Source organism: Sander lucioperca, chromosome 22 (genome assembly GCF_008315115.2).
Source record: "Sander lucioperca isolate FBNREF2018 chromosome 22, SLUC_FBN_1.2, whole genome shotgun sequence".
In the NCBI taxonomy this organism is placed as follows: domain Eukaryota; kingdom Metazoa; phylum Chordata; class Actinopteri; order Perciformes; family Percidae; genus Sander; species Sander lucioperca.
In genome coordinates, this window is record NC_050194.1 from 17,029,669 (window position 1) to 17,056,393 (window position 26,725).

The 26,725-nt window shown below is 37.8% G+C and overlaps 5 protein-coding genes and 2 long non-coding RNA genes across 13 annotated transcripts in view; 4 read left to right on the forward strand and 3 right to left on the reverse strand.

The window, feature by feature from the left end:
* Positions 1-838, reverse strand: part of LOC116061132 (dual specificity protein phosphatase 26-like) — a 3,785-nt gene extending 2,947 nt beyond the window's left edge. Inside the window, exons 1-2 of the mRNA XM_031315057.2 lie at positions 599-838; positions 181-398 (exon numbers count right to left, since the gene is read on the reverse strand). Coding sequence (XP_031170917.1) covers positions 181-398; positions 599-726 — 346 coding nt within the window. The 5' untranslated portion in view covers positions 727-838. The remainder of the gene's footprint in view (positions 1-180; positions 399-598) is intronic.
* LOC116061134 overlaps positions 1-1,587 on the forward strand; it is a 16,501-nt gene extending 14,914 nt beyond the window's left edge. Inside the window, exon 4 of the long non-coding RNA XR_004896366.1 lies at positions 719-1,587. This is a non-coding gene — a long non-coding RNA (uncharacterized LOC116061134). The remainder of the gene's footprint in view (positions 1-718) is intronic.
* On the reverse strand, positions 1,403-3,868 carry LOC116061133 (dual specificity protein phosphatase 13). The gene is made up of 3 exons (XM_031315058.2): positions 3,381-3,868; positions 3,058-3,275; positions 1,403-2,899 (listed from the first exon to the last, which is right to left on the reverse strand). The coding sequence occupies exons 1-3, from the start codon at positions 3,515-3,517 to the stop codon at positions 2,706-2,708; spliced, it is 549 nt and encodes a 182-aa protein (XP_031170918.2). The 5' UTR covers positions 3,518-3,868; the 3' UTR covers positions 1,403-2,705.
* Positions 3,869-3,887: 19 nt separating this feature from the next.
* Positions 3,888-9,640, forward strand: LOC116061126 (sphingomyelin synthase-related protein 1). Of its 3 annotated transcripts, none has more exons than XM_031315049.2 (6): positions 3,888-4,096; positions 4,987-5,562; positions 6,750-6,845; positions 6,953-7,070; positions 7,163-7,313; positions 7,852-8,156. In XM_031315049.2, the coding sequence occupies exons 2-6, from the start codon at positions 5,009-5,011 to the stop codon at positions 8,154-8,156; spliced, it is 1,224 nt and encodes a 407-aa protein (XP_031170909.1). In that variant the 5' UTR covers positions 3,888-4,096; positions 4,987-5,008. The 3 variants fall into 3 exon arrangements, with proteins under 3 accessions (XP_031170909.1, XP_031170910.1, XP_031170911.1); XM_031315050.2 differs by lacking the exon at positions 3,888-4,096 and adding an exon at positions 4,759-4,902; XM_031315051.2 differs by lacking the exon at positions 3,888-4,096 and having other exon boundaries at positions 7,852-9,640.
* Positions 9,641-10,493: 853 nt separating this feature from the next.
* Positions 10,494-15,255, forward strand: LOC116061214 (voltage-dependent anion-selective channel protein 2). Of its 2 annotated transcripts, none has more exons than XM_031315245.2 (9): positions 10,494-10,777; positions 11,952-12,057; positions 12,152-12,201; positions 13,043-13,195; positions 13,283-13,335; positions 13,433-13,660; positions 13,850-14,000; positions 14,302-14,359; positions 14,455-15,255. In XM_031315245.2, the coding sequence occupies exons 2-9, from the start codon at positions 11,976-11,978 to the stop codon at positions 14,544-14,546; spliced, it is 867 nt and encodes a 288-aa protein (XP_031171105.1). In that variant the 5' UTR covers positions 10,494-10,777; positions 11,952-11,975; the 3' UTR covers positions 14,547-15,255. The 2 variants fall into 2 exon arrangements, with proteins under 2 accessions (XP_031171105.1, XP_035853333.1); XM_035997440.1 differs by having other exon boundaries at positions 10,621-10,777; positions 11,952-12,023.
* A 106-nt stretch (positions 15,256-15,361) lies between these two features.
* LOC116061215 (catechol O-methyltransferase domain-containing protein 1) lies at positions 15,362-22,458 on the reverse strand. Of its 2 annotated transcripts, none has more exons than XM_031315247.2 (7): positions 22,233-22,458; positions 20,454-20,578; positions 20,202-20,307; positions 19,202-19,320; positions 18,394-18,448; positions 15,871-16,004; positions 15,362-15,773 (listed from the first exon to the last, which is right to left on the reverse strand). In XM_031315247.2, exons 2-7 carry the CDS (start codon positions 20,556-20,558, stop codon positions 15,621-15,623), a joined length of 672 nt encoding a protein of 223 aa, XP_031171107.1. In that variant the 5' UTR covers positions 20,559-20,578; positions 22,233-22,458; the 3' UTR covers positions 15,362-15,620. The 2 variants fall into 2 exon arrangements, with proteins under 2 accessions (XP_031171107.1, XP_031171106.1); XM_031315246.2 differs by lacking the exon at positions 22,233-22,458 and adding an exon at positions 21,263-21,504.
* The window catches only part of LOC116061396, a 36,757-nt gene continuing 26,966 nt past the window's right edge, over positions 16,935-26,725 (forward strand). For all 3 annotated transcript variants that reach the window (XR_004107712.2, XR_004107713.2, XR_004896335.1), the window contains exons 1-2: positions 16,935-17,257; positions 23,940-24,089. This is a non-coding gene — a long non-coding RNA (uncharacterized LOC116061396). The remainder of the gene's footprint in view (positions 17,258-23,939; positions 24,090-26,725) is intronic.

Here is a 26,725-nt window from a genome sequence, read left to right on the forward strand (position 1 = left end):
GACAAGTGACATTGAAAGGACGGTATGATGGGAGAATTTGAGTGGATTGGTTTATTAAGGATTTATGGAGTGAAATAAAAGATGTGATGTGCAGGAATAAAAAAAAAAACTACCATATTTTTACAGCAATTAGTCACTATGCATGCATATGACAATTCATGTGAAAAAGAAGAATCTTACCATCAGGTGCCTTCAGAGCTTTATGAATGAAATCAGCTGCAGGCTGGAAGTAAACATCCAGATCAAAGTGTGTTGAGTCATCTGCTGGAATGCCACAATACACAAAGCCGTTGCCATAAAAGCTTTGGTTCCCTATGCTGCCTCGCTTGGAGTGAGCAGCGTTTAATACATGAGTTATACCTAATTTCTGCAAAGCAGTCTTGTTTTGGGCTACTGCCCTAGCAAGACAAAGAGACAGAAAGAGGTTCAAGACTTCTGTGAACACTAAGCATTACAGCACAATGTTTTTGTACCAGAAAAACACAATCATGTGCAGGAGTTATATAAAAGATGACAACAGTTTAACATTTACAAGTAACAGGTTTCACATTTCCTTGTGAGGCAAACTCAATAAGTCTGAAATGAAATGTATACTTACACATTCCCTATGTATATGTTTGGCCAGACCTCATCAACTTGACTCAGATGTAGTTTGCACGAGTCCAAAACCTTCTGCAGATCCTTCACACTTAGATATTCTTTTCTCTTGCCTTTCAAGTCTGACATTTTAGGTCCGAAACCCCCGTCTTGGATCGATTGCTGGTCCAAATGTATGTTGTATCAAAGCGGTTCCCGTCCACTCTGGCTCAGGATGATCTGTACGAACAGGTGTTTATCTGCGGTCACTGAACAGTTACCCAATTTAGTGCTTAACCTAGCGTGTAGTCTTACTCGTGCAGAGGGCAGAACAACAAACAGAGCAGCCCGAGCTCTGCTTTTCCCACTGCTGTGGGACTCTAATTTAATAAGCCTCAAACAAAGAATAATTTCATAATGCAGTGATAATTGGATGCAATTATAGACACAATGTTTAAGTGCATTGCTTATACTGGATGGCAGAAAGTCCACTTTAATGCAGCATTTATGGAACAGAAATACTGCAACAGCTTAATGCAGCTACTTTACTGCTCCGAAATAAATATTGTGTGAAAGCAAATCAGCTCAAGAGGGAAAAAAATTAAGCTTTGCCGCTGGCTGCACATGACATAAACCCTCACACTGCTTCGAGTGTCTCTTTTAACCCTCCTATTATGTGGCAGGTCAATTTCACCCAGTCCAGCTTTTAAATAGAAGAAAAACATAATTAACCTCTCTTTTAAGCCTTGAAATGTATTGACCTCTCTTCATTCAGGGTCATGAACATGTATGTAAAATGTGGTGCAATGATGTTTTGTAAAAAAAAAAAAAAAAAATACTGCTGTTGTATACAAAAAGTCAATAAATGTCTCCAGTCATTTTGACCTGGAGACATTTATTGATTGATTGCTGCATCTGCTTATTGATGTATCTACAGTGGTTTGTGTGGTTGGACCAAATCCCACCTGATATGTACATAAAAATAAAATCTATTCCTGCTGGTGAATGTGATTCTGGTGAGATGCAGGTGTAATTGTGTGTGTTCCTGTGTGTGAAGAGGCTCAGTTGATACTGTGCATACACAGTGTATTAGACAAGCTGTTATCCAAGCATTTATTAGAAATATTCAATAAATTCCACACTTTCTCTCCATCTGATTTACAAGATGTAAGAAGAGACCATTGGAATCTAAACTCTCATGTTATATAGTCAACTTCCTGCCAAGGCAGATTGTCAGGTTTCAAAGACCTACTGTATGTTCTCAGAAACCGTAAAATGTTTTCCACCATTTGACTCCATAACATAAAATTAGCCGGAATCCAGTCTACCACTGGAACCACAAGACAGAAATTGAGAGGACAATACTGACACTACACTACACTACTGACACTGTAACATGCAGGGAAACAAAAGACATTTGCAGTTAATGTACATTTTGCTCAGCATGTGAACAGTGCGAAAAGCAGCTGAGATCGTCTTGGCAGTTAAATCCTTGTCAATAAAAATTGTGCACAACATAAGACCATTGAACATGCATACACTGATAAGTGGTTTTACATGGTCTTAAGAACCTGATGGTGGGGTCGTGGCAATGATTTTATAAATATTGAGGTCATGAGTACAAATTCTACCCCAGTGCAACTCAACACATCTAAGAAAGTTTAGAGAAGGCAACAAAATAAGGTTTTTTTTCTGAGAATTAAGAATAAATCACAAAATTTCAACATTTAAAATGTACTTAACTCTGCTTACAACTAAATTATCCGGTGTTATAAACCATCTATTGATGTTCATGTTTTAAAGTGAATACACAACACATCACAGTGGATGTAAATTTCCTTCAACATAAAACAAAGATTAAATGAGTATTTTTTATGGATTCTGAGTCTTAAAATGGATTCTAAGGGTAAGGTGATTGCAATGATTTCCTACTTATATAAGAGTCAATATCCTGTGAACAGGCAGCATGATTCACATTAAACACAGCACCCGGGTCAATAGATTCAATACCATTCTTGAAACAAACTGATTAAAGTCAAAAGTACATTAACTCCCTCCACTGGCAGGGAAATGGGCTTTTGAGGTTCAGTAATTTTAAAAAAATCAATTTTTGAGGTGCAGAGGATTACTCATGATGTCTTGCGTAGTTTCATATCCAAAGCACGAAGCTGTTTGAGAAACCCTTTGTTTGGGAAAATCCATCTGTGCTCTTTGACCTTATTGATAGCCTCTAGCAGGGTGTAATGCTGGTGGATCATTAGGTAGGCTAGGACGAGGGAGGCAGACCTGCTCACTCCAACTGCACAGTGGACAAAAACTCGAGCTGGTGAAAAAGGAGAAAAAGATTATAATGAACCTAAAGCATGAGGTGATACTGGGATTTTATTCCAGATAAGATGAGTGACTTGCAGAGAGACCTGTCACCTAAAAACCGAGATAAAAAAAACTGAGTGACCATAAAGCAACACAATGGGTATTTACCACCAGCCATGTCAAGTGCACTCTGAATATACTCAGCAGAGGGAAAGAAGTAGCGAGAGAGGTCAAAGTACGGTGAGTCATCTGCAGGTACTCCATAATAATCCACAGTGGAGCCATAGAAGCCATGACTCCCCTGACAGTGCATGCTCCCATGAGCTACATTCAGAACATGAGTGATTCCCAGCTTCCACAGACTGTAGCGATCATTGGCCACTGACCTGTTCACAAAGGAAACAGGAATTGTAACAAGAAACACATTAGAAGGAACCAATCTAGAGAGCCTTTTATTTTATAAGCTGTCAAAAGCAATGTCAAATACTTACATGTCCCCAATGAATAGGTTAGGCCAAACTTCATTCACATGATTACCAAATCTTTTTCCTCCATACAAAACCTTCACCAAGTCTTTGACAGATGGAGTGGCAGGAGGAACTGCTTTACTTTCCAGTAGATTGTTCATAGATGACTAAATGAATCTTTGTAGTTGCTTACATAACTCGGAAACTACCCATTTGTATGACTTTTTCCTCCAACATTTCTTTTTCAACTCTGTTGAGGCTTTACTATGAACATGTTGGTATTGACAAGGACAGGTGTCCTTGGTCTAAAATTAAATCAGTGACCCATAATCTAAATTGTGTCCAAGCTCACGCCTCTAAATCTTTCATATATAGGCCTACATGTTGTGGTATTTTGTGGCCTTTAATTTATTTCATAAAGACGTAATTTCTTTGATCATAACAATTTCAAGAATGCAGAATTAAAGACTCTGCAGTGGACTCTTTTCACCAGTAGGTGTCACTTTTGCTCAGCTGAAGCCCCGTGTATCCGATTTTACGTGCGCAGCTACTCTGGACATTACCGCCTTGTGTTGTCAACAGTGCTAACCAGCACGAAGCCAGGGCGAAATGATTTCCAACGAGCCCGTGTTATTGCAACATAAGCAAATACGATTTCTTCAGATTCTTGTAAGATGCCATTTAGCTAGCTAGCTAAATAAATACGTTTCCGTATCGTCTTCTGTCACATCTCAGTCCGGGTGAGTGAGCGTTAAGGCACACGCATTGATCACGATAGCTCATAGCTTGCTAGCTAACGTTAGCTAGCTAGACTTGAATTGACGTTAGCATGCCGGGGGAGAGTTGCTGTGATAAAACAGATGAGGCTTTCGCTTGGTTTCATGTCTACCTAAGGCATGCTTGTGGTTACATCAACGTCAACCATGTGGTCGGCTAGTTATCTTAACGTTAACGTTACAAGATATTGATAGAAGTTCGCAGAATTAGCTTCTGGCCCCACCTTATTGATAGCCACTGCCAGTGATGTGGGTGGTTTTTACTGGACAAAGTTACTGAATTATAGCTGCTGTATCTAAACCATACAAGCCACCGTACCATCATATCATGTAATCACTCAACAGGTAGAGATGCTAACATTGTATGGATATCTTGGTAATCCTTGGTAAAGACTTTAGAGACAGGGTTTGTTTCCAGGGACACTGAAGTTAAGCTTAAACGAGGATTATTCCTTTTAGTGTGTAGGATAGTGTGGGCTATAATAAGATTGGGGATAATAGCCAACAAGTCCTTATCTATGACTATTGCAAAAGTCAACATGTCTGCTCCTTCACCTACATTTTTCGGGTGTATGCAAACTTATCTTAGCACATTCTTGGCACTGATTGCCTCATATATTGCTCAAGTTGTGAATGCTCAGCTTGCCTTTGTAGCTCAGGAATTGCTGTCTATGTGGCAGTGTTGCTTGGTTTGTATTTTAGTATTGCTGATGCAGTGAAAGTAAATGGTGCCTAATAGTGCTTACTCCTTCAGAATCCTTTGTTTATTGGTAAGGAAGTCAATAAGGAACTGATATTGACAGTAATGGAGAGCTCAGTTGTTTGAGTTGAAATGTTGATGTTCTTTTCTCCAGCCTTCAGAGTGAGGAAAAGGCAATGACCCAACTGAGTGTCCGTCGCTGGACGCCCAAGCATGTCGCCAAGTGGCTGAGGGAAGAGGGCTTCTGTGACTATGTGGACCTGCTATGCAACAAGCACCGACTGGATGGCACCAGCCTGCTCGCCCTCAGCGAGTATGACCTCCGCTCACCACCTCTGGAGCTCAAGGTGCTGGGGGACATCAAGCGGCTGATGGTGTCCATCCGCAAACTACAGAAACAGAACATTGATGTGTTGGAGGAGCTGGGTCTTCCCTTTGATGGCTCTCCCACAGGCACCGGAGGCAGTTTGGACTGGCTGTGTAATGGAGAGTCAGGCAGAGACTGTGACAGCACTGACACCGCACCAGTGGGAGAGGAGTATCACCAGTACACTAATGGGAAGTACAAGCTGCAGATGAGGCGCCTGGATCCAGAGTACTGGAAGACAGTGCTAAGCACCATCTATGTGGTATTTGTGTTTGGGTTCACGTCCTTCGTTATGGTCATAGTGCATGAGAGGGTGCCTGACATGCGCACATACCCTCCGCTGCCAGATATATTCCTAGACAGGTGGGTGTGTGACAAATAAGACACTCTTTAAGCCTTATTTTTTTTCTGACTTTTGAAATGCCATACATATATATTCAGGGTTCAAAATAGATATATAGATAGACAGATAGATGGACTTCATTAATCCCAAACTGGGAAATTACTGTGTTACAGCAGCAAGTTACAAGGACATACACACTCACTCACACACAGAGAGAAAATACAAGAACTAATAATACTGTATACTAGAAATAATAAATAAGATTAAAAAAATTAGATAGATAAGATAACAAAGAACACCTACTGAAAAAATACTTAGAGGAATGAATAGAATGTACATGTTTATACAAGTGTAGAATACAATTTACAACCTACATACATAGTATATATATCAAAATAAGATAAAATATCATCTGTTGAGTGGCTAGTAAAATTTGAACAATTACTAGCCATTTGGCTAGTGGATGAAAAAGTTAATTTTGAACCCTGTGTATATTTATCACAGACTATTTGTTAGACTTTCACACCAGATGGTGGACATTATAATTGCCCTACTTCCTTGTAGCATGTTTCTATTATTGTCCTCACATATTCCTGATGGGCTTTGGTTCAAAGAGACCTTTCAGTGGTTTTTAAAGTGACCTACTTTGTAGTGTGACCCGTTGCTTTTGACCAGCTTTGAATGTCTTTTCATGTTTATTGGGAGAGCTGATTTGATTTTTTTGGCACAATAAAACATGAAGAAGCAAGTTACAGCTTTTCTGTTAATTTAGTGATATTACAGTCCATATTTTGTTATCTAATATCAGTCATGAAACTTTAAACATATAAATTAGAAGCTGTTTGAAATATTTAAGCCTTAACTGTAGTATTTTAACCCCAAATATGTTAATGTGTTAAGTGTCTTTTTAGGACTGAGTCTAAGAGTTAATTCAAGATTTATCTTATGACTTCATTGTTGATTAATGTCTCAATTTTGGATGGTTTACTTTATAAAATAATAGAAAACCACATCAAATTGCTTGTTTTGTTCAACCAACTGTCCAAAACCCAAAGATATTCAACATACAAGGATATAAAACAGATAAAAGCAGCAAATCCTCCCTTTTAAGAAATTGGACCAGAGAATGTTTGGAGGTTGTTTTTTTTTAATTGATAAGTGACTAGTCATTTCAGCATTAATCTCTCTTTTTTTCTCTGTTCAACAGTGTGCCTAGAATACCATGGGCCTTTGCCATGGCAGAAGCATGTGGAGTGATCCTCTGTAATATCTGGGTGCTGGTTCTGCTGCTTCATAAACACAGGTACAGTAGAGTACAATGTTGTCACCGCAGGGATTGTGTTGTTGGATACCTACAGTGTGTTCCTTAAACCAATGCTATGGACGTTAACTTTGTCTCACGACTTGTAGGTCTATCCTTTTGCGGCGCATGTGCAGCCTCATGGGGACGGTGTTCATGCTGCGCTGTATCACCATGTTTGTCACCTCCCTGTCTGTGCCAGGACAGCACCTGCAATGCTCAGGAAAGGTAACACATTATTTGTTTTCTGTGTGTCTTAAACGCTACATATCTGCCTCTTTAAAAGATCACAGTACTGATCGTTTCTTCTCCCCCTCTAGATGTATGGTGACATGTGGGCCAAACTACAGCGAGCTGTGGCCATCTGGAGCGGTTTTGGGATGACTCTGACAGGAGTGCATACATGTGGTGACTACATGTTCAGCGGCCACACTGTGGTCCTTACCTTGCTCAACTTCTTTGTCACAGAGTGTGAGTAGCTTTTTTTCTTAATTTTTAGGGTTATTTTTGGGGCATTTTAGGCCTTTATTATACAGGACTGCTGAAGATGTGAAAGAGGAGAGAGAGAGGGAATGACATGCAGCAAAGGACTGAGCCTTTGTACATGGGGTGCAGGCTCTACCAGGTGAGCTATCCAGGCGCCCCTTGTGAGTAGCTTTTAAGTCTGTCCAGATTCATTCATGAACATTATGATAGATTATGAGCTGTTATTAAAAGCTGTGACATCAGAAGGTTGAAGTACTAAATCATGAGGAAGACTCATGTAGAGGAAGAAAAAATGGGAACATTGTCCCTTTGTTGCCATCCAGTGTCCTTCTTCGGCATTACAACTGAAATAACAAAAAAATAAATAAATAAAATAGCCTTCCTCAGTCTGACATGGACAGAAATAGTCACCTAAGGATATGATAGATTTCTGGATGGTGTAGTAAAAACTCCAAACGACAACAGAAAAAGCTAATTTGTTCAATGTATCTTCAACTGTTCTTTCTTCTTATTTCACAAACAGACACCCCACGAAGCTGGAACTTCATTCACACGTTGTCCTGGGTCTTGAATCTCTTCGGCATCTTCTTCATTTTGGCTGCACATGAACACTACTCGATTGACGTCTTCATAGCGTTCTATATCACTACCAGACTCTTCTTGTACTACCACACTCTAGCCAACACCCGGGCCTACCAGCAGAGTCGACGAGCTCGCATCTGGTTCCCCATGTTCTCCTTCTTTGAGAGCAATGTCAACGGGCCCGTCCCCAACGAGTACAGTTGGCCTCTCTCTAGACCTGCTGTGATGAGGAGGCTTATTGGATAATGAACAGCAGCAGCAGTACTGTCAGACACGTCTTAGCCTGTGCTGTCTTAGTCTGCTTTGTCAAGTTGCCAACTGAGGCGGTGTGTGATATCTTCATCAACAAAGACTACTGTTGTGATCCTGTTAGCACCAAGGCCTGATGGGATACACAGAGCCATACCTTCTTATATTCCGGGACTTGTCTTCAAACCGGCCTCCCCTGCCACCATTTTTTAGGTGGATTAAACAAAATCCAGAAAACACTGCAGAGGTTCTTAAAAGCCCCATTAACACTCTTTGCTTGATTTGAAAAGTGACCACAGTGGAGATATGTCTCATTTATTGGTTGTTTATTTGTCCTCTAAAGGGATATCATTTAACGTAGCATTAACTGCATTTTTCAGTACCTCTCAACTTAAAGACTTACTCATATGTTTGTTAGAGTATATTTGGATAGCACATGATAAAAGGAAGCCACATCGAAACATTCTCAGGCAGCAGTGTCCGTAATCCTTCACAGCAGTTTGCCATTTTCTGTGCAATTAAAATACCTATTAATTTCAGTGCTATGAATCTTAATTCTTGACTGAAAGTTTTGGCTCACCTCCCACTTTGTAATTTATCAAAACATAACTCTATAGACCACTATTAAAGCAATATGTAAATATCTACATTACACTTGCTTTTTTCTATATAGCAAAATGTTCATCATGTTGAGAAACGGGTGTTACTTCTTTGCCATTGTTTGAAAGTCTTTCATTCCTTGAAACAATAATTACATGTTGACAGTGTTACTAAATGTGGAATGTAGAGTAATTCATGGCTCACTGAAGGATACAGTAAAGTATGATAATTTAATTATCAGCCAAACACATGTAATCAAAGATTTATTTCCAGCTGTCTTAAATATAATTCCAATTGCCAATTACCTTGAGTGTTATGATAGGTTTCTCTGTGTAGAAATGTCCCAAATATTTCATGTTTACTGTTGGATAGTTGTGTAGTGCTTTTTTTTTTTTTTTTTTTTTAAATCATCATACAGTGTAAATGATAATCTTTGACATTAATCTGTAGTAATCGTTCTTGAAAAGGATGCTTAAATTTGTATTTGTTAATATTAATTTATTTCGTTATTTCGTAACAGTCAATAGGTATTTTTATATTTCATACAGTGTTACAGCAACATGCACATGGATAAATATGTTTACAGTTGCTCTTAACTATGTATTTATTTGAAACACAATGTGCTTTTTAAGTGTAATGTGGATTTCAGATGGCCTCTACATTTCACTGAGAGTGAAACTTGTAGTAAGAGAGATGTTGTAATTGATGTGGTCATTACATCATGTTAGAGACATAGTAGAAACATGGTTATTCTAAATGGAGATGACAGTATACAACACATCCTTTCATTGTGAAATGATGGTGTTCATATGCTCACGCAACAACATTACTTGTTTTGTGTCTCATTCAGTCATTTCCATCATTAAAGAACTAAAATGTAACAGTTTCTGAACTAATTTCCCCCACTGCACCTTCTAATAAATGTGCATTATAAATAGGCTTATACTGTGCATAGTCTTCAGCATGAGAGATGATCAGTTTATAAAATTGTCGAAAGCTAATGTTTACTGTACATTTTAGCCAATAACCATTAGATGGTGAGTGGACACGTATGGGCACATACTTAAAACTAAAACTTGATTAAGGCGTGATAAATGTGTTAGTTTCCGGACTGTACCAGTAAATGTGTGATTTTGAATATTCTGTTGACTAGAAAGGACATTTTTCATATGATTTTTCTCTTGGTATACACAAAAACAATGTGTACATTAGATGGTCATTTTATAAGGAGAAAAACTGAGCTACAAAGACATTTCTTTATGTTTTACACATAGACTAAGATTTAGTTTTCTTTGTGATGGCGTTATTTATACTAGGGTAGGTACAAATAATTTAAAATAGCTACGAAGATCCGTGGACTGACACCAAAGCTAACTTTGGGCAAGTTTGACAGTTACTGACTAATTATGACATCAATAATATGAAAAATAAGAAAGCGGTTAAGTAGGCTACAGTATAGTTGGTATTACTGTATGCTTAATATTAATGAATGTTGTATATTTTCACGTTTCCCTGCTATTGTTATTGTCGTTTTTTGTTTGTTCCTGATAAAAAAATAAAAGTTCAGTAAAACGTTAGTATCATAGACTGTAAATAATATTAACAGTCTATGGTTAATATGTACAGTCTGTAGTGTGAGGATCTTTGACGTTACATCAGCGCATTGGTTAGGTTAATATGGTGATTTAGAGGTCTTCCACTTGCCGGTGTGCTGGTAGCACACATTTGGCATGAAAAATGTTGACTCTTGCAAATGACAAAAATTACGTGTACTGTTGCCAAACATTATAACCAATGTTTAATTTACTACCCGATAATTACAAAATCATCATCTCGATCCGATTTTAGACAGGCACAAAATAAACAGCTATATTTAGGGTCCTGCGGCGCCGAGGTCAGGAGGAGGGTGTTTGTTGCGGTGTCTCCTCCATATCGTCCTACACCGGTGCCTGTCGCTTTTCTGCCGCTTTTTCTATCTCACAAGTTAACAGCAACATCTTCGACAACAGTAATACTCGGTAAGTAATAGGTCATGTAATTACTTAGGTTGCTCAAGTTCTATTTTGTTTGAATGTCGGTGAAATGGTTACCAAAGGTCCGATTTGCTAGCTAAAAAACGCCCGCTACCACCCTCGTGTGTTCAACCGTAGTTTTATAGTCTATGGTTCAACCCCCTTTAAATACTGTAGCAGGCAGGCACCAATGACAGTGTAATATTTCTTATAATTTACTTTTTGAATAGTGAAAATCCTCAACTGCGTATGCATAATTCACAGACAATCCTAATTTTGTTGCATTATTCCCCATTTGATCCCACGTTATTTTACAAACGGCTGCTTTGATATTTATATTCATGCCAAATTGAATGGTAGAAAAAGACACATTCAATGATGTTTTGCCAGGTATGCTATCACACCTTTATCCTTTACGTTACCGTTAACGTTCCGTTAAGCAGACAGTTTGAAGCCTCCGGTCTAACCTTGACAATGAGGAGACGTAACAGAATCTGAGAGTAATGGAGACTGTATGACTCTGAAGTGGTGCAGGTGTCTTGGCAGTACAGCTAGTTTAAGTCCAGTAACGGCACTTTATAACTATTCAATAAAATAATTCATGAGGTTTAAACATTACTTCAATAAAACCAGTAACTAATTGTAGTCAAATCTGTAACCAAGGTTTTAGAAAAACTGGCAAATTCGCCCAAATGTTTTTTTTAATAGTTGGATTTTTCATTCTGCAATTCTCTCTAATTTTTTTTTGCTTTATATATTTGCTATTTCATCATTTCCCAACAAGTTCTAAATTCTGTTTTTAGGCTTCTCCACCTTGCAATACAATTCTCACGGGGAAATACTGTCTCCTATTTCTTTACCATTATGTTTTGGTTTTGGCCCAAAAGCAGTCCATTTAAGTAAATAGAGTATAAAAAAGAATCTGCCTACAAAATACCATTTTCGAAATTGTGTGGCTATAATGTTATAATTCCCAGTAAAGATACCCAGGACATGACCTCAGCATCATTAATGGTAGCTACAGCCCTGGTTGTTTTTAAACATTGACATTTCTATCCTTTTACAGTTTTGAGATGCATAGTTTTCTGACTTTTATGTACATGCTTAGTTTTGATCATTAAGTGTTATTATGGTTCTTTTTTCATCATTTACGCTCTCTGAATGGTCCTTTTTGTGACAGGCAAAATGGCAGTTCCTCCGACATATGCGGACCTTGGAAAATCAGCAAAGGACATCTTCAATAAGGGATATGGTAACTGGAAGCAAGATAAAAGGCAGTTTTATAAGTGTGTATTTATTGACCCTCAGAGGACAGGCCGACTGTTTTGAAATGAATTACCAAACCCAGTAAGTAGTTTCTCACTGTCCTTGTCCTTGCAGGTTTTGGACTGGTTAAGCTTGATGTGAAGACAAAGTCTTCAAGTGGAGTGGTGAGTTTAGCTGTTACTATAAATATACAGTAGTGCATTGCAGGTATTATCAACTGGTTTTAGGTTATCACAGATAATGTTCTCAGCATATACATCGGCCAATAAGTATAGAGAGAGTGCAGTACCGAAATGCCAATGTGTTTAAGGTAATTTAGAAACATTTTGTCTATCAGAGAGCACTGGCATGTTCAGTAGGGTGACAATTCTTTAATAACAAAGTTTCAGGGATCATTATCAAAAATCCTTGTTCATGTTATGTGTTTAGGTTTAAAAATGAATATCCAGGGTTTTCCCCCAGTGTTTTGCAAGCCTGGTGGCCCACCGGGCCTAAGTTGCCACCTACCGGGCCTAAGCCACTGGGAATTATTTTTTTAATGTATTTTTAACATTTCTTTTTTAAAGTACAGGTACAGTAAGGTGGCTCGGTTGAAAACTTGGACATATTTTCAAATCTCCATTTAGCTTTTAGCACGGACTTGATGTAGGGCCCTATGGAATCAGTCTTATAGTTTTTTTTTAAATTCTCAATTTTGCTATTCAGTCGAGTCCATGATTCTCTTATTACAGAAACTATTGGGCTCTACATTAATGCTGCCTTCCGTCTGTGACTGGCCCCAGCCGGGCCCTTGTCGAAAAAAGACACTTGCCACCGTGCTAAACAACTTTTCTGGCGGAAACCCTGATACCAGCCGATAGATTTTTTTTTTTTTTTTTTTTTAAACTCTGTCAATATTAGTATCTGATTTTACCGTGTTTACTCTCTCTACAGTAGTGGATGTACTCATCAAACCTGCTGTACTGTTTCCAGATATGATTTAATTTCCTCTTGTATTCACTTTAGGAGTTTAAAACGTCCGGCTCATCCAACGTAGACACCAGCAAGGTCACCGGAACCCTGGAAACCAAGTACAAGTGGGCTGAGTATGGGCTGACCTTCTCAGAGAAGTGGACCACAGAAAACACACTTGGAACTGAAATTTGTGTTGAGGATCAGGTAAATTGAAAACTTTATTTTGCTGATCATCCCACTAATGCAACAGCTCTAAATTAAGTGTGTGACTGATGGAATGATCTTCTTTAGATCACCAAAGGGCTGAAACTTACTTTTGACACTACTTTTTCACCAAATACAGGGTAAGCTACAGGTTTCATATGTTAATTGTAAAATCAGTCATTGTAAAAAGAACATCCTTCTAACTTTCACTTTTCATTTTCTTTTTAAATTTCACAGCAAGAAGAGCGGCAAGGTCAAGACGGCTTACAAAAGGGAATACCTTAATGTTGGTGCTGATGTAGATTTAGATTTTGCTGGTCCTACGATCCATGGAGCAGCAGTGGCCGGCTACGAGGGCTGGCTGGCTGGCTACCAGATGACTTTTGACTCAGCCAAATCAAAGATGACCCAGAGCAACTTTTCAGTTGGTTACAAGACTGGAGACTTCCAGCTCCACACCAATGTGTAAGTTTTAGTATCAACAAATATTTGAGCCAAGCGAGATGAGTAACTTTACTGTAGAGTAACACAAATAGCTTTACAAAATCGCACTGATCTATTGATCATGTGATATTTTTGTCAGGGGAAACTTACAAAACAAATACTGACATGCAAGGGATGTTTTAATTTTTTGGGGCTTTTTTTTTCTCTCAGAAATGATGGTTCAGAGTTTAGTGGTTCCATTTACCAGAAGGTAAACGACAAACTAGAGACTGCTGTTAATCTTGCCTGGACGGCAGGCAGCAACGGCACTCGCTTTGGAATTGCTGCCAAATACCAGTTAGACTCCAGTGCCTCCATATCAGTAAGTGTGTTATATATTTTTTTTTACCTCCCCCAAGGAATTTGTTTCCCACCCATGTTTGTCAACAGGGTGTCTTAAAAATGTGTTAACCGTTCAATTTCGCTTTGATTTTTAAAGACATTTTCATGAGAAATTGGTAAACATTTCCACTTTTTTCTCTTGAACTGTTGTTTGCTTACTTTAATTTTAAGTACATCAAATGTTCATTAAAATAACAAATATATAGAAGTTTGTGTAGCCTTGTAGCTGTACAGTATGTACGCTCTGAATACTAATTTAATGATTTAATACTTTTCTCCAGGCTAAGGTGAATAATGCAAGCTTGGTAGGAATTGGATACACCCAGACTCTCCGGCCTGGTAAGAACCACCTCTCGTCCAGCATACAGTTGAAAACACGATGGACCTCTTTTTCAGTAACATAAATATACATGTATTTCATTTTTGCATTTCAGGTATGAAACTAGTCCTCTCGGCACTGGTGGATGGGAAGAGCATCAATGCTGGTGGTCACAAACTTGGTCTGGGCCTGGAGTTGGAGGCATAAGGATTTGCTTTGCCATTTCATAAGAAAAAGAGAAATATCAGCAGAATCTGATCCTGAGCGCTCCCATCTGGACAGCAACAGATATTTTAAAGAGATGAAGCCAAAACAAAAAAGAAGCCCAGTTCTTGAGCACTGTTAAAATGGAAACCTTTCCATGGGTATAATAACTAGTCATGTTTCAATCACATGCATCTATCAGTTACTCCTTCTGCCAAGTTTTCCTCAATAGTGATCCGGGTGTCCAGGAATGGTTTCAAAAAAACAAAACCTTGTTATTTTGCTGAAGTGTGATAATGTAGAATGTAAACATGAGCTGTTTATTTGCACAGTAGACTATATCTTATTTAAGCTCTTTCTCCTTTGTTGTATTTGCACATTTTATTTGTATTTTAGTAGTGATGTTTTACCTGTTAGAAGGTTTAACAAAATATGCTTATCAAGATCAAAGCCAATTTAGTGGCTGGTGTTCACTTATCTTTCTAGAGGCTTAATTGTGCTGTGTGATGAGTTTGAGAACTCCGATACCTGAAATACCTGCTTCTAAGTTGCAAGACAATGCTAAATGGATTCTCCTTTTCCTCAGTGTAACTTGAGTGAATGGTTATCTGAGTGAATCACTTTTCTTCCCATTTCTGAAGACTTACACTAATCAGGAAACCATTTGTGTGTTGGTGTGCATCTAACCTTTGCAATAAAGTCCTGAAATCAACCTTCATCTCCTGTATTTTCACAACAATGCATAATTAGACAGCATGATGAATGGTATGAAATCTATTTGGTTAAATAATGATGCACTACAAAAAACATTTGGCATGTACAGTTTGTTTTTTAATCAAATTTCTTCATTTCATTCAAACGCTGCACTTTGTCTTTTTACTGTAAAATGAATTAAGTTACTGATTGTGAAGTAAAACGACTGCCACTGGAATTACTAAGTAACATGAGCCCAGATAGTAACATGTTTCAGCTACCATGGCATATCCAATATAATAGTTCACCTAACTTTAAAAAGGACATAGTTTCCCCAGTTACCTTCCAAAGCCTATGAATCATTGCACTTATTAGACATCTGTCCTATAATTTGATAGCTATTGTAAGCCCATCTCCCACTGTGAGCATACTCAGGCTGATTCGAGCATCTCGGTGCAACTTCTTGTTGAGCTTGTCGATGGCCAGAGTGTCTGTGTCGTCAGGGGATGGATTCACCACCTTTCCACTCCATAGCACCTGCAGGACCAGAAAAACAAGTGTAGGGAATTAGCTGCTTAAAATAACATACTACAAGAAGTCAAACTTAAATATTTGTATTGGGTGAAGCCCCTACATTGTCGATAGCAATGATGCCCCCTTTCCTCAACAGTTTCAGAGACTTTTCGAAGTAGTTGTCATAGTTAACTTTGTCTGCATCAATGAAGACAAAGTCAAATGTTTCAGCCTGGCCATCTGACAAGAGATCATCTGAAAGAAACAAGATGGAATAGAGAGGTAAATTATACTTCAGGTTATAATTAACAATCCCAATGTACAGTATTAACACTGCTAGATAAGAAACTCATTTAAAAAAGACCTTCAAGATTCTTGATACCTAATAAAGTGAATTAAGGTGTGTATATTTGTTGTCTTGCAACACTTCATAGATATTGTTTTTCCTTTCGGTGTGTTGCTACGCACTTATTGTGTTTTTAGATTTTATTTTATTGCTATTTTTTGTTCAAAATAAAAATGAAGAAATAAGGAATAAGGTCAATTTAAAATTGTCCAACGTAAGATGTCTTCGAGAGAAATATTTTCATGATTTAAAAAACAAACAAACCCAGCTGTATTTAATGTAACCCATTTGATGACCTTTGTTTTATTTTTTGTAACCAACATGGTTACATGCTTGTAAAACAAACTTTGTCAAATGGGGTTAAATATTGAACTATAGTGGTCTTTGAAAATGGAGATATGATGAGAGGCAATCTTTGGACTGGATCCTTGGAAGAGGATTTTAAGTCTATCTTTGCAGATTTAATTAAATGTTTTATACACATTATATATTTGCAAAGCCTTTGATAAAGTGCTTATATCATAAAAGCAAAGTATTCCTCTTTTTGTCATGTAATAATAATAATAATAATAATAATAAATTGAATTTATATAGCGCTTTTCCCAGGCTCAAAGTCGCTTGTAATCAACTTGTACAAAAATGCCTAGCCAAGCTGTTGTCTTCACAGATGTATAATAGAGATTTTCACTTAACCATGTTAACAAATCTTTGAATCCTTCACCCAACAAAGCATTTAAGCAAATGCAAATCTTCTTTGGTGATAACATTCGATGAAATGATGAGTTATTTTATTTTTGACGATACATAGTTAATCATTATACAAGTGAAATTATTAGTACTGCATTGGCAGCTATTCTACTAATTCTGCATACTGGTTAGTAATGTAATAAATAAATAAATATTACAAAAATAAATAATTCAAAGGGTCATGTGACTTCTTCGATGATATATGCACGTGACGTCACCATAGTCACGGTCTCTTCACCCTTCAGCGTTTGTTTGAGTCAAGTGGAAACAACTTCAGAATCTGAACTAAAATGTTTTGTACTAAACTGATTCGATAATAATAACTTTGTTTTAGGCTGCAATGAATAAAGAAAGAAGCAGCTAACGGATCTCTTTCTTTGGCGGGACAACTGGAATCCAGGTAAATTACCAAAACGTATATAGCCGTGAGCTGCCATTCTAACTTATGCTATATTCAGGTAATGTTAGCTCGCTTACCTGTATGTTATATTTGCTGGTAACGTTAACTTTACTTAGCAGCTGACTAGCTTAGCTGAATGAGTTCAGCTAAAACGCAGCTGCTAAATTGGACCCGATTGTTGTACCAAATGGTAATCAAGGAAATTGATTTCACCTGTGAGATTTTGTTATTCAGCATAGCATATAATTTAGAATCACCATTGGAACAAGTAACGTTACAGTGTGTGTTTTGTCACTTGAAGTGTAGCTGGACTTTTAGTTATCATAAAAACAATAACAAACGCCTCAGATAAATTATAAATCTCACGTGTGTCGCTAGGCGTCTTCTTCGCCTCCAAGCCGTAAGGGCTCATTACTGCCCCTGAGGCCGGAGGACAGAAACAGTGTGTGTTTTCCCCCAACGGCCACAAGGGGCAACAATGAGCCCATCACACACGTTATCTAGATCTCACACTTGAAATCAAACTTCGACAAGCAACACAGGCGAGATTTCAAGCATAACCGGAATTGTTTTAAAGCATTTTTTTTGCAAGAGAAACAACTTTCAGATGCGGACTAGCTGGTTAGTATTGACAAATGTACGTCTGGTTAAAGAGCAGTGCACAGCCGCTTCCCTGAGCTGTTATATGGGAGCTTCCTGTAACTCTCTTTTGGGCATCATCAACAATAAATTGAGGCAGATGTGACACCTTTTAAATGTAATAACAGAAATAACCATAGTCTAACAGTTATGATAGTGTTTCCAAAGTATTTCATTTTTTATTAAATTCTGAACTCCATGACCTTTAAACCTAATCTTAACTGTGTGTGCAGCAGATGTAACCTAAACCTGATATACAGGAACCTCCAGTCAGTGGCATTTAAGTGATTTTTAAAGGGCACAGACACTGTTTAGACTAAGCCACAGATGCAGGTTAGACTGTGGCAGTCCTGGATGTGATATACCATTAATCCCATTCAGATGATGTGTTGTTTCACAAAAATGAAGACACACACAAGCCCTCTAGAATTATTTAATTTTTCCGTCAGGAAATTGTACCTCTTCTGTCAAATTTAGAATAGTAAGTTAAGGAAAGAGATGTATTACTGTACCTAGAGTTTTCAGTGCTGGCTGAATGCGTAAATCAATTTTTTGCTCGACTCCAGCCTGTAAACAAAAAAACAAACAATTTTTTAAGGTAAAAATGCAGCAGAGAAGTTGTCTAATGACGCATGAGAAACAAAGTCTTGCAGTATATTAGGATGTCTTTTTTGTGAGTGTATTTACATGCATATTTATTCCTTTTTTAGTTGTTTTTGCAAACATGACATTGTTTACAATAACCTAGTTTTGCTATTTTCTGGATTAGTCAAAATAAGATATAGCCTCGTGATATCAGTGTAGATACAGCTGAAAGCAATTTTATTTTTACTTATTTTTTTACAATTGCTCGTGAATACATAATTTTTTTTTAACAAGCATGTAAGCAGATTTACCATAACATTATCTTAACACATTAATTGGCAGTTATTCAAAATGCTGAGAAGGAAGTGGAAGTCTGCATTTATTAACTGTGACTAAACATAAATAACTTGAAAGTCATGAAATTAGCTCTGAATGTGGTGTTGATGCAAATAATTTTAAAAAGGATTTGTTTTATGATTATTAAAAGACTTGGCAGACTGGTCCAGTAGTCGTCTTTAATCACACAAAAGACTGACTGACAACTGAAGTCTGCTCCACATGCAGATGCACATACTTAGAGCTACAGTACGTCTATTACCTGTGTTGTATGAAAATCCTCTGCACTGATCAGCACTTTGCAATATGGGAACAATACAGCAGTATTACACATCATATACTGAACCCCATCATAATACAGTGTTTTGAAAAACACTAAAACATAGATGTGAATGGTACCTCTTTCCAGAAGGGTTTACCAATGTTGGCGTATTCTTCAGTGATATCACATGCGACTATAACTCCATCGTCAGGCAAAGTCAGTGCAATGCTCAGTGTGTTGTAGCCTGTGTATACTCCTGCAATGAGAGCGCACTAAAATCAGCAAAATGGATGACAATTGATATGGCAAAAGATTTCTTAAATATCATATAAGAAACCTGGTTTCTGTAGTCGTGGTAGGGGAATAGAGAAACCTGATTTTCATCTGCTTGATTTCTCGTGGAGAAAGCTGGTTTCTTGGCCATGTGTACATGTAGGCTAACCATGTTTCTAATCAGCCTTTTAGATGTGTGCTTGTGCCTCACAAAGACTTTGGACAGGGAACGTATTGCTGTGACAGCACTGCGGTGCGATGAAAGGAGAGGTCATTATTACTGTACTGTGTACTGCATCCTTGTCTTTAAAATAATTTGATTCAAAAATATTCAAAAATTCAAAAATAATTTGATTCAGTGCTTTTTTTTCAAAGGCAAAAAATGCAGTCAAAAATAACACATCTATAGTGTATGGGTGCATCAAAATCTAAGTTCAATAAATAGGCTAATGATTGGGTAATTTAGGACTTATATAAACATAGTTCCAAGTACAAACAAGACCACTGTAACAACACTAGACTAGTTCAAAGTCAGACTTAAACTGAAACTGACACTGATTAACCTCTATAAGTCTGAATAGGTCAGTTTCTACTTAACATTTTACCAACTTACTTATAAAATGTGCGCTGTAAGGAAAAACTGTGCAGTCTTTCACTACGCTTAGCCAAAAAAGACAATCGGGAAGCAGTTGGTATCCGCGAATAAACACTCAATTTCCTGCACAACCCGATTTCTCCTAGAAACTTCTTCTTGTGTGCATGTAAAGGTACTCGTGTCTGAACAGGTTAAGGATTGTTGAATCTCAATCATGAGCAGGTGTATGTTTCAGAGACCAGATGTGATGTTAGGTCCGAGGCCCTTACCAATCTCTAATGCTTTCTTGGTTTTGATTAGTTTTGCCAGATTGGCCATGAACTGCGACTGCTCACAGGCGACCATTATGAAGTTCAAGGAGTGTTCCATTGTCCTCTGAAAGCAATGGGAGGAAACCGGTTGTATTAGATTCACAACTTGCACTGTAACACAACACATGATTACATCTTATGACATTGAGTGCTTCATTTTGCCAGAGCACATCTGTATATACTATATACTATATACTAAGACGAGTTTACCAGTCTGAGGTTTTTCAGGGCCGGATGCTCCCTCAAGGAGTTATTGAGGACATACTGCAGCAGTGGGTTGTCTTTTCCCTCGGCGTGACTTTTAAAGATGCTCATTTTGGAAGATTTCTTTTTCCCTGAGGACAAACGTGAACCATGAAAGAATTATAAGGATCTTAAGAGCACGATATTGCCCGCTGATCTACCATCCAGCTTATACATCTTTCAGGAAACTGAAGTCTGGTCTAGTTAATGTACAGTAGTTATTTGATTTAGATAAAACTTAAATGATTTCAGTGGGGGAAATGCAATTATTGCACCAGCAGCAACAGATCCAGATAAAGAAATGAAGACTGGAAATTGTAAGACAATGTAGCTTGACATCAATACAATACAATGAATTGTCGCATTCTGGTGACAGTGTCTCTGTGTCCCTATATTTTCTGTCTGTACATCACTGGATATTGCTGTTATTTTCAAAAGCTTTGCAGTTTGGGATTTACCATTATAAGGGTAGAAGCTGGAAGGGAAAGTCAAAGAAAGCCACAATGTACTAATGTCAGACGGACAAAACCTTAGGGAAATTGATTGTGTAATTCTTGGTTTCCTCTTTCAGATTTGAAAGACTGAAAAATGCTGTACCTGGGTTAGATTTCCACTCAGAGCTTTGGTTTTAAACTTGTACTTGTAACTTTTAACCAAAACATAAAAATGGTTTTACAGATTTCACAGGTGGATTCCTCCTTGTGTAGAGCTAAGTCTACATATAAACCTCTCTTCATGAAAAAAGTATATTTAGGCTTGATCACCTTCGCTCTTACCAAAGAAATAACCGGCGACTAAAACAACTCCCAGTGTGATGGATCCAGCCAGTGCCTCTTTGGAAATATTACGAAAAGACATATCTTACACGACAATTGTGATACGGCATACGATAATAAATCTGATCCCAGCTCAAGCTCTTCCGTGTTCGTTTAGCGCTGTACCGTAATACTGCGACTAGATGCGATGACCAGCATGGGAGACCTCTTGCGTTTCTGTCGGCACACTAGGCTGTGACCCATCAGAATCTGTGACCGCAGAGGGCGCTGCCGCACATCGCCTGCCCGTGCGTGGTAGACAATGGAGGGCGAAGAAGAGCGTCTTCGCAAACGGCGTAAACAACATGAATACATTACATCAACGGGTGCGAGCTGCATGATTATTCGCGGTTTGTTATTGCTTCCTAAGGAGAGAGTAAACCGCTGGTGACCATATTAACCACCTCAGGCATAGTAACACATGCTTATCTGAAAGTAAATAAAATATATTAAGGTACATTTTCTCTGAAATGTTTCTAAACATTATTTCACTATTTCTTTGTGACTGCATGCACGAGTTACATTTGTAATAACCTACCTAAAACCTTACACTAGACCTATTGAAAACTTAAAATAATCATATTCTACTGTAAAAAAAAAAAAAAAAAAGAAAACTAAATATTTAATGGACCAGCACATTGGGTAAGTTGTCAGGTCACACAGCTTTCGGTGCAACACTTGTTACGATCATGTGATCGCCATTGTGAACAGCGTCGATGAAATAAGGACAATGTCAAGTGTAGCGACTCCAGCAAAAGCCAGTCACACGGAAAATGTGATAAAAGTTGAATGTATATTTGATAAATCCAAATAAACTAGACACATTCCTCCTTCATATGACAAACATTGTGTAAGGCGCAATATGTAGAGCTATAGACTTGAGCCATGAAATGAAACCCACATGCAGCTGCAAATTGGAAAAACAACTCACCACACAGTTGCGTCTAAAGAAGAGGGTCTTGTGGGTCTGAGAGAGCGCCTAACTGAATTCCTGATTAAATGAACCTTAAAAATCCGCTCAGTCATGTAGAGAATGACGGTCATATGACCGCCTGCTGCTCTCATGATAGGACTGTAAAACAGACGCCCATTGTTTGGACCACGTCTATGGATAGGACTCACTGCTGCGTGCATATCCCTTTCTTTAGAGGATGTCAAAAAAATATAACCGTGAGTAATTACGTGTGCAGCTGAACAGTGGTAGACGAAGTATTCATATCCTTTACTTGAGTAAAAGTATCAATACCACTGTGTGCATTTATTCTGTTACAAGTAAAAGCCCTCCAGTCAAAATACAGTTAATTTACAGTTCATGTGCTGATAACAGACATGTTATTAGCACAATATACTTAGTGTCAAAAATAAATGTACCTCTCATGCAGAATGGTTCCATTCAGTTTTTATTATTGTATGCAAAGTATTAACGTGTTTTATTATTATTATTATTATTATTATTATTAGCCTGTTATAAATTAAACAACATTCATATGCAGTCTACATCTTCAAAGTAACTAGTAACAGCTGTCAGATTAATGTAGTGGAGTAAAAAGTACAATTTTTCCCCCTGCAACGTAGTGAAGTAGAATCACAATGTTGCATTAAAATAGACAGAATTAATTGACAGACTGTTTAAAAAATAATAATTAGTGTGACAAAGCTGATAAATAGACCATGGAACTTCTCCTTACTGTAAATTAATTGGATAATGAAAAAGGTTAGGACATGTAATATAGGTGTTCATACAGAGGAGGGCAGTGTTGTCAAGGCAGTTAACCTCACTTGTTACATTTATTCATTTATATTTAGTTAGAACATTAAATATTCTGTCACAAAAAGAATAAAAGTGCTTTCAGGTGTATTTTGATGATTATTTGACGAACAAAACGAGAGCAAAACTCTGTAGGGAAGTACAAACTTTCAGCACATTCAGCAGGCAGAGCTGCAGACCTTCAACCCAAATGAAGAAGCAGAATTAGAGGTATATCTGTGCTAGACAAACAGTGACGCCATGTATTACTGAAAAGAAGTAGGTTTTTATTTGGTGGTGAACAAATGCTAAACCTAATGACTAGCAGACAAAATGCCTTAATCATCCCAAAATGTACATGCACCCCTAAATACAAACTCTGGGTCGCATAGGCTGTCATTAATTACCACTTAACTAACCTTTAAATTACATTATTAAAATCTTTAATCATTTAGGTACATAATAACAGGCTAAGGAGCAACATTTAGGGCTGCACTTTGTTTTACCCCTTGATCTTATTCCATGCACATTTCATTTTAATCCTAACATAAAATGTTTAAAAGGCTTTTAATGTATACATTTAAGTGTTTCAGTCCCTCAGTGCATGTGAAGCATTGTGGCAAAAAAATAACCTCAGACTATGTGGAGGTTCTTTACTTTCTTATCTTCAATCTAGTGAATAAAGGGAAGACACACAGATAGAAATGTATCAACCAGATAGAAATCCAGTGCATGTGAAGGCCACAGTAATCTCAGCACAGGTTCCTGTTTGATAATGACAGTGTGCAGATGGTAGTATTCAAGTGCTGTTTTCTAAAAGACACCTCCTCGTACCTGTTCTACCTGATGGAAAGCTTTGCAATCTGATGCTCTTTTTTCACTGATCTCCAGTTCCCAGATAGTCCTGGCTGCTGGCCCTGCCGCTGCTGCTTACTAACAGAGTGTGGACAGCAGGGGAGGCTAGAGTACTCCTCCAGGGGGCTGGGACGCTTCCAGCTGGGTCGCTGAGGTGTGGAGCTCGCCTCGGGGTAAGCCTCTTGTGTGAGTAAACACCATAACAATCCAGTAGAAAGACACGCTCCCCGGGTCGGGGAATTTTCTGGTATGCCAGAACAATGTCTGACACTGTTGTGGTGACTGAATTTTATAGGCCGGCCTGACTCGAGTCTACTGTCTATGAGAAGAAGAGTTTTGTCACATGCCGGGATGATTAATGTGCTCTGAAATGTGTGTAGGCCTTCTTTGTGTGATGAGGCAATATTCTGTTTTTATCACAGACTACAGGGAACATTATGAGTCAATTATCCTTTTCTACATAGCACTTGTTAAGCTTTGGGTGACCTACTGTATCAACTATCCCAATGGTTACTCGCTGCTACACTTTATTACTTAGCAAATATGCCCTACAAATTTTAAATCAGAGCTGAACTGTGCTCGTCAGACTTCTCTGCTCTCCTAGACAATGAAATGCAATGTAAGTCCGCTCCTCAACTCTCAAGTTTGACTTTGGTCTTTCTTTGACTGACAGATGAGCGAGCGATACGACTCCATCAAAAAATGCAGCCTGACCGTTCGATTTGACAGCCCTCTTCAAAACAAATATACGCCTTGTTCCTGGCACTACATTAACTTGACAAGAAGAAAAGTGGTAAAAAGAAATGGCACAAAGATGTAGATAGCTATACTCATATAGATTTCACTATGAAATTTGAGAAACAAATGTCCTAATAATAATAATAATAATAATAATAATAATAATAATAATAATAACTATGTGTATATAGCACCTTTTTAAAAACAAAGTTTACGAAGTGCTTTGACAGACAAGCAAGGCAGATGAGGTCAGTAAAAATAACAGGCAGCCAAACAGTAGGGCCGACGTCACAAAAAAGCAAGTCTAAAGAAATGAATTTTGAGAAGTGACTTATATACACAACAGTGTCACCCAGTGTTTATGTCTACCATATATTCTTCTGTCCTTTATGCTGTTACACAGTAATTGAGCCTGTTTGGCAAGTGATTGAAATATTGTTTCTTGCTCCTTGTTTTAGGGCTGAAACTAATCTTTCCATTGTTGATTAATTTATTGATTCATGTTTTAAGTCAATTGTTTAGTCCATTATATGTCAAAAGATTGTGAAAATTAGACTGATTGCCATTTAATACATTTCATTCATTCAGCCTAACACAGTCTTCATTTTAGTCTATTTCTGTCCAGGAAGGGGTCTATTTTGTTTGTTTTCCCCTAACCAATCAGTAGCGGGGTACGCATTAGCCCCACCAACAACAATGTGTGCGGCTGCATGGATCTCATCTATTGCCTTTTCTGGCTCTGGCGCAGGAAGAAGTCCTCATTCATTGGTCAATTGCTTCACCAGCGAGGCAACAGCCGTCAATAAGCTATACACTGCAGACTTATTTGAATTGTTGAACAAATAAGAGATGTGGGCAGCTATTCAAAGTAGAGCCAATTTAGTCAAGTCCATCAACAGAAATTGAATTCAACTGTTTGGATATTACATTTTTAAGCAAAAAAGGCTAAAAATCTTATGTTTATGATAGTAAACGGAATGTCTTTAGGTTTTAGACTTTTGGTCAGACAAAATAAGACATTTAAAGATATCACTATGGGCTCAGGGAAATGATGACGGGCATTTTTCACTATTTACTGACATTTTATAGACGGAAAGGGGCAGATCTTCACAATTGAGATGCTGGGGAAAGAATATTTTTGGCATTTTTGCTTCATAAATTACTTAAATTGACTCAAAATGTTGTCCAATAATACATTAAAATCCAAAAGCAACTCCTCAACTTGATGGTGCAACAATGTCTCATTACACTGCACGGAACTTAAATGGATAAAATATATTATGTGAATTATTTTGTTAATAATGTATCATGCAGCGGTTAATGTACACACTAAAGAACCTTTAAAACCTAAGACCTCTGGGTAAACATGACCCTTTAATAGCCATTAAACAACATCTTTAGTCAATTATTCATCAATGTGAAATGTTTTCTGCCATTAGCAGGCGGCCTACATGAAGTTGTGATCAAGTCACTAAATATTCCTGTACTTGTGCTGTAATCACTCCTCATCATTGTGATATGCCTACAATCAGCTCTCCCATTTAGCTAATAAAATGCATAGACCTAAATAATTCATGGCAACCATTTACATAATTCATAATTAAATCACAACTCGATGGCTTGGAATTTATTAGTAGTGAAAATTCATGTGCCGCCATCGTGATATACTAATTAATATCTTTAGTTATCATTGGTACATTGCTCACTCGGCTGGGGTCTGGTTATGGGGCAGGAATAATGCAATGCAACAACAAATTATCTGTGCATTTAAGTGGGAATGTCTCGGCGTGATGGCCACAATATGCATTTGCCTGAAGAACTTAACAGCGGAATCTGTTTTATCGGAGTTGTCACGTTCTGGCTAATCATTTTGAACACTAAAGATTAAGGCTAATGCATTTCCATCCTCTAGCTCCCACGTAGGGCTCCAGGGCGTCTCTAATCATACTGTGCACTTTTCCCACAGTCCACAAAAACATGTGCCACAGAAACACACTTTATCCTGTAGACAAAGGGAAACTAAAACTTAAAACAGCATTGCTAACGAAGCAGATAGTTTGATTAATCACTAAAACGGTGGTAGT